The sequence below is a fragment of the Hydra vulgaris genome, chromosome 11 (assembly GCF_038396675.1).
Source record: "Hydra vulgaris chromosome 11, alternate assembly HydraT2T_AEP".
NCBI lineage: Eukaryota > Metazoa > Cnidaria > Hydrozoa > Anthoathecata > Hydridae > Hydra > Hydra vulgaris.
In genome coordinates, this window is record NC_088930.1 from 16,692,489 (window position 1) to 16,704,619 (window position 12,131).

Here is a 12,131-nt window from a genome sequence, read left to right on the forward strand (position 1 = left end):
GATTTCGATTTTAGGCATTCAATGTATAGCTTCTGCTTAATTTTTGACGATTTTTTCGAGATCTTTTATAATATGATGGTAATGTTTTGGAAGATAATATTTCTTTATCGTTTAAAACTATTTCACTTAAAGGAAAATTAGAATCATACATTTGGTAAAAGGTTTTGAAAAAATTGTCATTGATTATTTTAATATTATCATTAAAGTTAATATAGTCCCAATCTATAAGTGATAATTGTTCTCTGAAAAAATTCAAATTATTGTTGATGACCCGTTTTTTTTTTATTAAAACCTTTCCGTGCTTTTCTTTTTTTAAATTTACACATATGGGGAAAATATGTGTAAATTTAATATATTACAAAAAATATTGGGAAGTGATCGAATACATCGATTTTTAGCAACTTATTAAAAAAATCGCTTGTCAAAATTTTATCAATAAATGATGATGAGTGACTTGAGATTCTAGTCGGTCGATTAATTAAAGACATTGTTCCAGTTTCAAATAAACCGTTAAAAATTTTCTCGAACTTTGATTTTCATAATAATCAAAGGAGTTTATTTGACATCCCCGATCAAGTAATTTTTTACTTTTCAAGATTGGTTTTCTTTACCATGTTTTTTAGTATAAAATCGCCGGAGTTTCTTCCAGCTGGTAGCCTGTAGCAACAGCTTATTAGTATATTTTAAGAATGCCTATTGATAAGTTCTAATCGCTTTATATGTATATAGTCGCATGAATGAATCGCTTATAGTGAATGAGTGAATGAATGAGTGAATTCAATTAAGTTTCTAAGTTTAAAAAGTAAATAAAATTATATAAATTAAATTAAAAATACAATTTTAAAAATATCGACATAATTTATAAGACAAAAACCAAATATGCTTGAAATACAACTCCTATAGTAACTTTTATTTCATTGTTATCTAAAATTACTTGGTGCAGCACCAAAAAAACAAAGCCGTAAAAATCTTTCGAAAAATAAAATATTAGTGTTGTTACCGACTTTGATTTAGTCGATTAGTCGAAATTCGAAATTAGTCGACTGAAAAATCGAACAGTCGATTTAATCGACTATGAATTTCCTACTAATCGACTAAAAGTAAATTTAGTCGAGTAATAATCTTAAAATTCTAACCTCTTTTGTTAAATTTAATTTTTTTTAATATTCAACTTTTGTTTGTTCATTTAATAAGAATAGCATATACTATTATAACTATTGCATAGTGTTTTTTAAAGTTTAAAAATATTAAAAAAATTCAACACAAAAATTTTATAAGATATTCAAATAATAACTACTCCTATGATGAAAGAGAATGGAATCGAATCTGTATCGACAATAATTTTATTTTTATTTTAATTTACTCTTAACTTTATCTTTCTTAAAACTATTTTCTTAAATTTGACAAACTAAAATCATATTTTATAAAATTTTAATGTTTCTTTTTTGTTTTCCTTTGTGTTCATTTATTATTTAAATTAAATTTCGCTTTTTATTAAACTTTCTATTTTTTTTTTTTTTTTTTTTATGTATGATGTATAATGACATAAACGTGCATGATTATATTTATATGTAAATATATATTACGAAGTATTAGTGGATTGGCAACAAGGTAAACGTATGTCTTCTTCTTGCCCCAGCCATTTATATATTTTACAAATGCGAAATTTGCGAATACTTTATAAACGGCAAAAAGGTAAATATAGTAAATGCACTTTGGCTGAAATTGAGGTCAGAAATTTTTTTTCTTTGCAAAAAGAAAAAACAAAGAATAGATGCATATTCAAATTTTTTAAAAAATAATGTAATTTTATGACACTCTAATCAACATACGCCTTTATTTGATATACTGTTCACGGAGCTTACATAACTAAAACACTTGAAAATAATTTAAAAAATAAGAATAAATAAAAAAAACTGAATCAATCGCGGATAATATATATTTTAAAATTTCTTATAGAAAAGAGGGAAACACCTTTCGTATGTTATAGCATTTAAGTTAAGTAGTATTACGTTTATTATTTATGCGAAATTAAAATTAGATTAAAAATACTATTTTATAGGTTTACTTTTACAAATACTAATTCTAGGGCATATAATGAAATTTAGTTTTATTACTTGTATTTTATTTTAATTAGCAGTAAATAAAATTAATCGAAATGTATAATTATATAAATAATATTGAAACAAATATATTAAGAGTGCGGATTATGGAATAATATTTTACATTGAACTTGCTTATAATTAGTCGGAGCTCTCTAAGTAACTTGTTTTGAATAATGACCATTGCCTCTCTTGCCTGAACTCGATTTTCGAAGAATTCCGTAACTAAACTAAACACCACACCGGCTGTGCTCATGGATGTAAGACCAAAATTCACTTTAAGGTTATAATATTCTACTTATCTTCATCAAATGTAATTTCGCTAAATGCCTTACAGGTACGTTTCCTCCATATTCTATCTAAAACAAGCAATGTTTTTAGAGAATAATTGACTAAATAACTAAAATTCAAATCTTTTAGTGCATAAAGACTTTATGCACTATTTATGCTTTATTAAAGTATTAAAATTGAAAATTTGTTCAAGTTGTTAATAGTTTTAAGAATTTAAATGATATATTTAATGTCTGGAATATATTTAAAGTACAAAAGTACGAAAAAATATTAAGAAAATGTCTAAAGCAATTTTTAAAAAAAAATGTTGCATTATTTGATATATGCATAGTTGATGTTGTTTAACAATAGATTTGTAACAACTTAAGCTGTTGCTTATATAAATTAATGATATTGGTGCATAGAGGAAATTATGCAGTAATGTTGCAAGTCATATGTAAAACCTACAGGTATTTTGTTTTGGGTATTATTTAAATGCTTTCCATTTATAATTGACTTTTTTTAAAATAAATATAATTGTTTATCATTTACTTTTTAATGCATTCTGCATGTTTTTCCTGTGTGTACTTTTTTCTTTTCATATTCATACCTTACCATAATATTTTTTTTTTTTAATTTTTATTTTTATAGTCTTTAATTATTTTACAAAGTTATATTTTAATAGTATATAAATCCATGGAAAAATTAAAATTTTAAAGACTAATAATCAATTAGTTTTAATATGTTTGTAAACTAACTGATTACATAAATAATACAGTTTGTAATGCACTCAATTATTTTTTTAGATACATTCTTGTTGTTTTGAGTTTGGATGAAATGTTGAGCATGAATTAGGTTTTAAGGAGTTTTTAAATTTATAGGGAAGACTGGTACGCATTTAAAATGTTTAACTGATATATTTTGTGATTATTTACTTCTACCAGTGTTTTTACATCTAATTAGATAGAGTACATCAGAGCAATTTACTTATAGTAGAAAAAGGTTCTGATCAGTAGCCATCCTTTGTGATAATTAGTATAATTTAAGTTTGTGTGAGACTGGTGTATTCATAGATCTTATCTCTGATATAAATCCACTTTATATATATATATATATATATATATATATATATATATATATATATATATATATATATATATATATATAATTTTATTTTAAGATAAAAAAAAAGTGTTTAAGCTAATTTAGTTATAAATCTTCTTGGAGAATTCTATGATCTTCTTGTAGCTCAGATTTAAGACCTTGTAATAGTGACAAGTATTGCTGTTGAGCCTCAAACTAAAGCATTCATCAAAACTATACAAGTCTTGAAGCTTTTTATCTATGTTATTTTTCAGGAATTTATAAAGTCATAGGCTATAGTTGGCTGTAAATTAACCATAGTTTGTGATTGAGATAGGTAAGTTGCAATTGAGTCAAAGCAGAGTAGCTGTAAAATAGGAAAATTTCGTTCAGAATTTTTATTTTAAAAAAAATTATATGAAAAAATTTAACAAACTTACTCTCAGGTACTTAATACATGGGAGGGGACATTTATTAATTTTTAAAAATTTTCCCATTGCTTTCTACCAAAGATGATAAATACTGGTTTTTTTAGGCTCTACCCATATGTTTTTGTGTCAAGAATGTGACTCAAATAGTTGCAAGCATGTGACTCAAATAGTTGCATTATTACCTCTGTTAAGAATAAGGCAGAACTATTTGCACAGAACTTGCTCTCTAATTCATCTATTGAACCAAATGACCACACTTTTTCTGATAAATAAAAAACTAAAAAGGAATTAACAGGTTAATTCATTTTTAGACATCACCTAATAAAGTTATCCATATTTAGACATCACTCATTGTTAGAAACTACCCTAAAATGTCCCTAAAGTTCTTACTTGAACTCATCTTGTGGTCCTGACAATAATACTGTCACAGTTATTAATACCCTCCAAAATATCTAACAAATGCTTAACTAACTCTTGTTTCCTGTCTAATGGAAAACAGCATTTATTCTTCTAATTTTTAAAGCTCTAAGGATTGCTCTAATCCCACTAATTATTGCCCAGTTTACTTGCTAATATAAGCAAGATCTCTGAGTCCTAATTCTGAGTTCTAATTTTTAAAGCTCTAAGGATTGCTCTGATCCCACTAACTATTGCCCAGTCTACTTGCTAATATAAGCAAGATCTCTGAGTCTTCAATTAAGAAACTTCTAATACCTTTGTCTAACAACTTATTCTGACAATTGGATCTGTGAAATTTTTTAATTATTGATTCTTTTCTAACTGCAGCATTAAAGATGGACAACACTCTTTTTCATTTCTGGTAACTTTTGTAGGCTCCATCCTTATATATGTCAATGATTTTCTTGATAATTTTACCTATAAATTGCTGATTACACAACTATATTTTCTAGTCTTGACAAAGTCATCACTTTTTGACTTTTACCATGGTTGTTGCTCAAGTAAGTTTATTTCCATCAATCAATCTTGTGCAACCTTCGAAATTAGGAAAAATGAGGTCAGCAATAATTTCCCGACCTCAATTTTTTAAAGGTCGGCATCAGGTTGGCAAGAAAAATTTAATACAAAGGTCCTACCATAAAACATAGAATGTTAGCAATTTTTTGCCAATCTCCAACACTTTTAGGTTGGCAGTTAGGTCGACATTGCCGAATGCCGACCCTAATTCCAAGGGCTGCTTGTGTGACTTCATTTGGCCATTGCATGATTTCACTTTAACATTTACTTCATGCTCCAAAACTTTTATTAATTTAGTTTTTTCCTTTAACATCAATGCTTTAAAATTTTCTCCAATCTTTGTGCTTTCCTGACAGAAAGAGAAATAAATAAATAAAATTGGTTTCTTCTTAAATCTCTTGTATTTTGCAAATAGTTTGTTAGTTCAAATATAGTTTTTTGTGTCATACACATTTTAATCGTTTTTTGTTTTTTTTTATACCATTTACATTTTAAGAACCAAATTAGTCTATTAAGTAACACTATTCATTATTTCCCTTGTAGGACACTACTTGTATTTGCTAAAGAAAATGGTATCAAATAGTTGAATACATGATTTTAATGTTACTGGAGTAGTAATTCAGTAACTTTTGCAATGTATGAAATATAGTTTTTGTATTTTATGTTTATTGTATTTTTAAGCAGTAACAGTAACTCACATTGTATATATTTAGATATATTTGTGTGTGCATGTATATATATGTATGTGTGTATATATATATATATATATATATATATATATATATATATATATATATATATATATATATATATCAGGCTTGGGCAGGAATGGCATGCGATTGCACTATGTAACTGACCACACATATACTTTCTTTTCTTTACAATTTGACCACAGCTATTTTGATGTTTTAACAATTTAATGCAATAAAAAAATTTTTACGTTATGAATAACTTTTAATGGTTGATCTTTTCTAAAGTTTTTATTTTATGCAAAGGCTTAAAATAAAATAAAAAATTGATTTTAATGATTGTTTAAAATAAACGCATTCTTTGTAAATTAACAAAAATGTTATATTAAAATTTTTTTTTTTATTTAGGCATGTATTTTTTATGATGAACTTTAACTTTTGAAACTATTTTTCCATGACTTCCTAAAAATCTTTTAAAAGATTATACTTTAAAATTACTTTAAATTACGAATAAGTTGAATAAAATTTTCCTGTTGCAGCAGAGTGATTTAATTGCTTGATTTTTTTTGTTTCTGTTTTTACAAAGAATTGTTAAAAAAACCTTTTTTTAACTTACTAATCTTGACTTACTAATCTTGACTTACTAAACTTGACTTACTAATCAGAACATGAAATAATTAAAAAATGACTATTTTAAAAAAACTATTTTTAAAACAGTTTGTTTTTGTCAATTTACCAAAAATTAATGTTTATGCAATTATAAAATAATGTATATATGTATATATGTGTGTACACACACACACACACACACACACACACACACACACACACACACACACAGACACACACACACACACTCACACACACACACACATAGTACCCGCAAAAAGTATTGCGACAAGTGCTAAAAAATTCGTAATTATAATCTCTGAAGGAAAAAATTAATTTAAAATATTTACACTCATTTTATTGAAACCAACCATTTTTTATTATAATGAGAAGTAATTCCTCTATATATTAATGCATACTAAACTGTTTCAATTCAGTATATTGGAGTCTTCATCCATGTGGCATCACTCCTTTCAGCAAAATAGCGTATTTTTTGCATTTTTGAAAGATGTCTATCTTTAAAATTTGGCTGAAACAGTGTTTGGCAGATCCTGAACGCAAGACCCCCATCTATCTTCAAAATTTGTCTATCTTCAAAATTTGGCTGAAACAGTGTTTGGCAGATCCTGAACGCAAGACCCCCATCAGTGAAAAAACACCTGGAAAGCCAAGGAAAATGACTAGGAGTGCAGATAAAATTGTAAAATGTGCAGTAGTTAATAATCCTTTTATTTTTTGGAAATGTCTCCATTAGTACAATGCAGCATAGGCTGCTAAAAAAGCTTGGATTGCCTTTGTGCCGTTGTCCCAAAAAACCTCTCATCACAGCCACATAAGGAAGAAACAATTTGATTTTGGGATGTTGTCAATTGAAAAAAAGTATTGTTTAGCAATGAGTCAAAGTTTACAACTTTTTCAAGTCGTTGAATGAGTGTGCATCGCCCCATAGGCAGCAACCGCTACAACTCAGCCTACACGCCTACAGCCTAAAAGACTATGAAACACTCCCCTGGTGTTTTGGTTTGAGGGTGTTTTTCTGCAGTTAGAGTTATATTCAAGTCCTTGATGACAATCTTCTGCCATTTATGCGGTTCCATGGAACAACAATTTTCCAACACGACTCAGCTCTTTGCCACACATTCAAAAAAGTCAAAGATTGACTTAATGAACACAAAATAAATGTTCTAGAATGGCCAGGAAACAGCTCTAATCTCAACCCACTTGAAAACTTAAGGAAAACAATGAAAAACAAGGTACAGTGCCACGATGGTGAAAAAATTAACTGAATCTCTCAAATTGACTTGGTGCATGGAAATTAGCGAAGATGTATGCAATAGGCTTGCTTCATTGATGCAAAATCGTCTGAAAGAAGTAATAAAAGCTCAGGGGAACATGACTAGTTACTGAAACCTATAAATTTTAAAGGTCCTATTTAGGGCTCCAATTTTTAACTAAAAAAACAAAATCTGCAATTTGTTGCAATACTTTTTGCGGTTGCTGTGTGTGTGTGTGTGTGTGTGTGTGTGTGTGTGTGTGTGTGTGTGTGTGTGTGTGTATACATATATATATATATATATATATATATATATATATATATATATATATATATATATATATATATATATATATATATATATATATATATATATATATATATATATATATATATATATATATATATATATATATATATATATATATATACACACACATACATATATATATATATATATACACACATACATATATATATATATATACATATACATATACATATACATATACATATACATATACATATACATATACATATATATATATATATATATATATATATATATATATATATATATATATATATATATATATATATATATACACACACACACACATACATATACATTGGTAGGTGATGCAAACCATTTATGGTTAAACAGAAACTCAAATGAAAGCAGCTAGAACAAAATGTGCTATACATTTTTGAAACTACAGTGATTGTGAATGGATAATTGATGATGAAAGTTATATCACTCTACCCCACTTCTCTAGCCCACTTAGTGATCAACGGTAATGATAATTACTATTCAAGTAACAAAGATATTGTGCTAGTTGAAGTAAGATTTTTAAAAAAGTATGAGTTTAAAAAAAACTTTTTGTTTGGCTTTCTTTTTATCTCCTTGTTAAAATCAGAATCATGCTTTGTCAAAAGTGGGAGATGTTTGTATGTTTTGTTAGGAAATTTATTCACTTGTTGTTTTTTAACAAGCGTTAAATTATTTCAACTAGTTTTTGTGTCATTAGTTACTTATAAAGATGTGAAAACTAATGTTAATTTAAAAGTTTCTTTTGGAAAATCAGAAGATGTAGAGACTGAATTAAAACAATCCATAACGTTTTATAGCATTATAGTTGCTTGAATTTCTAGTTCGATTCAAAAAAGGGAAGAGAAAAGTATGCTAATGTATACAAACTAGGATCTTTATCAATATTATCATCTACGATATAAAGCTTGAACTTTCCTACTATTTTCTGCTGATTTGTTACTACTTCTTGTTACATTTGGCAATATTAGGTGTCTCTAACCACTGCACCTCGGATGCCAAATTACTACTACTTAAAAATAATCAATTATTATGTTGTTATTTATTAAATTTTGAACAATTTTTAAAAGCAATATGAATTGAAAAAGCTTATAAGAATTTTTGTTGTTGTTTTATGAGATCAACCTGAATATAAAATTTGCTGTATTAAATATATACATAAAAGTTTTTAATAGCAATCAAAGTTTAAATAATAAAAATAATAAAAAGTTTTACTTTTACAGTATTTAAAAAAATGTTATCAAAAACTAATTATTTACCAATTAGTTACTTTTTTTATGTAACTAATTATTTCAATCATTTTTTTAAAAAGAAAACAAAATTTAATTTAAGGATATAAAAGAAAATGCAAAAAACACTTATAAAGTGTATTTATATTATGAAGCTAAATATTACTCCATCAACTTCATCTGAAAATAAAATGTCTCTTTAAGCTTGGTAAAGGAACAATACAGGGCTTTATCAAAGATGTTTAAAAAAAATTGATTTTTTAAAAATAGTATTATTAAAAATAAAAAATTAACGTTTGATTGGAATTTATCCTATTTTTTAAAACTCCTTACTGAATCAAAATTTTCTTAAAAAATAAAGGATTAACAGGCTTTTAAATTTAGTGTAAAAACTTGAACACCTGTTAAGTAATGACCAAAATGAAAATGATGCTTTTGTATTTTGTATTAGAAGAATTGCATAAAAATGTCAGTACTGGAATAGCTAATGGAATGCTTATTGCAGCATTTCAAACTTCCAGTTTAATCAAACTGGCATACTTTTAGAAAGACTTGTTCTAAAATATATTTTTTTAATAAGAATGTTTAAAGCCCTCAAATTTGCAAATATAACTGAAGTTTATAATGTAATACTGATGTAAAATGTTATAATGTAAAATTTCTAATGTTATTTATCCTAATTTAATTAGATTAAATTATTTTAATCAAAGTAATTATTTTAAAATTAAAAAAATTTTTTTTTTTTAATATAATGCTATGTCTAATTAACACTAAACTGCACTAAACTACACTTACATACACTAAATTGGACAGTCGATGTAGCTAAACTAATTCCAATGTATTATTTATTATATACTAAAAACATGGAGAAAAAAATCAGCAATATTTCTCAATTACAAATTGTGTATTATATATCAATATTTGCTTTCTTTTAAAAAGTTTTGGCTCCTTTAAATTGTAAACTTGCCTGCTTGGTATCCAAATGTTTATTTATTTATTTTAATTTTTTTTTTTTTTTTTTGTATAAAGCAAGTTTATAATCTTTTCTTGTTGTTATAATGAATAAAATATTAATTAATTAGAAGTTTTTAAAACCATTAAACATTGTGAACAGGTGCAATATTTTTTCTAGATTAACATCTGTTTTTGCACTCCTTCTTAATGTTGTTTTTTATTTATATACAAAGCTTAAAAAGAAAAACCAAAAGTGGCTGTTTGTTTCCTGTTAAGGCACTAAGATGGTTTTTTTCTTAAAAGAAACATATGCATATTTGGAACACTTATTTTTTTCAATTGTGTGTTTAATGATTGGCTGGTGATTGGTTGATTAATGCTTCATGATTGGTTATTTTTATATTAGAGTTAATAGTTTAAAGTTGTTAATAAAAATACTAGAAAAGGGAGGGAGAGAAGTGAAGGAAATTAACCTTTAAAAAAACTTTTTTTTTTGCAATACATGTGTTGATATAAAAAAACAAAAAACATGTGAGCAAGCAGGTTTGAGACTTAGCTGTTTTCCAAAACATTGTTTTATTGGTTTGAAGTTGTTGTTTTTGTTTATTTTGAACCCAGTCATGCAATTAAAAATCTCTTCACCAGATTTGACATCCTGTATTGGGCAGTTTTTAGATGACAGTCAAAAGGTATTTTTTATTTTGAGCCCACCATTCTTAAAAAAATATATATTCTTAAAAATGCCTAAAGAAGTTAATTATGCTAATTATGCTACAGTTTTGTATAAATATATTTTATGTTTTAAATTTGTTTAGTGACAATATTACTATTTAAAAAATATATCTTTTGTTTGTTTAAACTTAAAAAAACAATAAATTTCCTTGTAATTTATATTTAAAATAACTTTAAAAGGAATATAGTTTTAACTCTTGAGGCATGTTTCTTCTTTGAAAGCTTCTAGATATGTTCAAAAATGCTGTTCATTAATTATTCATGATGTAACAGGTTTTTAAAGGCAATATTTTCAATTGTACCATAAGCATTCAATTTAAATTTGTTTCACATATAAAAATTAATAAATCTTACATATCTTAAAAAATTTTTTTTTGGATTAACTGAATATTATTTACTAATTTTTAATAAACTGTATATTATTTAAAATTAAAAGCAAACAATTTTATCAACATTTCCCACCCGAATATAATAAAAGCAACTTAATTAAAAACTAGATTTATTACTTTGCTTGTGAAAAATGCAATAAAACAGAGAGATGATATTATGAAAATACAATTAAATGATAATATAGTGAAAATGTAAAATAAATGTATGGATTTTTTCAAGTTTTTGTTCTCTTTGAGAAAACCTGGGTTTTTCCTGTTACAATCTGTTATTCATTTATGTTATCTTTAATTATCAATAAAGGAACAAGAATTTTACTAATACCTAACACCTGTATTTTTTACATAAACCAAATGTTTTATAATAAAAATTATATCAGCATCTATTTTTAATAAATAAAATGATTTGTAAGACTTATTTTTTTAAATCTAAAAATAAAGTTATCAAAACTAGTTTGTGTGTGTAAATATATATATATATATATATATATATATATATATATATATATATATATATATATATATATATATATATATATATATATAGAGAGAGAGAGAGAGAGAGAGAGAGAGAGAGAGAGAGAGAGAGAGAGAGAGAGAGAGAGATTACTATCCTTTCATACTTAGGTTTGTGCTGTCTAAATATATTTTGCACAGTTAAAGTTTGTAAATGCTGGCATATAATCCAATCCAGACAATTTTTTTGCAACAAAAAGTATTAAAATAAATACCTTTTATTTGTTCATTAACAATTTTTTGTGTACAATTATATTTACTGAGGTATTGGTGTATATAAAGAAAATAAGCTCTAGAAAAACTCTATATAAAAAAGTTATTTTGTTTCATAATTATTCAACTCTTCGACTACTAGTTGGAAGATGTGAGCAAAAAATTGCATGCCTTTATATTTTGCGAAAGCATCAAATGTTTTCTGGCGTTTCAGAATTAAATCATTTAAGAGCTTTAGATCATTAAAATCTTAATTGCGTGCATGTATTTTTTAATAAGGAAACACAAAGTGAGATCTTGTTTTAAGTTACCAGCTTTGTAATTAATGCAATCATCCAATT

At 25.7% G+C, this 12,131-nt stretch overlaps 1 protein-coding gene across 10 annotated transcripts in view; it reads left to right on the forward strand.

Moving 5' to 3' along the window:
* The first annotated feature begins 2,259 nt into the window (after positions 1–2,259).
* Positions 2,260–12,131, forward strand: part of LOC100205910 (R3H domain-containing protein 1) — a 48,899-nt gene continuing 39,027 nt past the window's right edge. For 2 of the 10 annotated variants that reach the window (XM_065810285.1, XM_065810289.1), the window contains exons 1-2: positions 2,322–2,439; positions 5,405–5,497. Coding sequence is in view for 2 of the 10 variants with exons in the window: in XM_065810281.1 (XP_065666353.1) it covers positions 10,564–10,632 (69 nt within the window). In the remaining 8 variants the exon portion in view is untranslated. Of the gene's footprint in view, positions 2,440–3,178; positions 3,263–5,404; positions 5,498–10,173; positions 10,633–12,131 lie in introns of those variants that run through there. The other 8 variants (XM_065810281.1, XM_065810282.1, XM_065810284.1 and 5 more) reach the window with 7 other exon arrangements.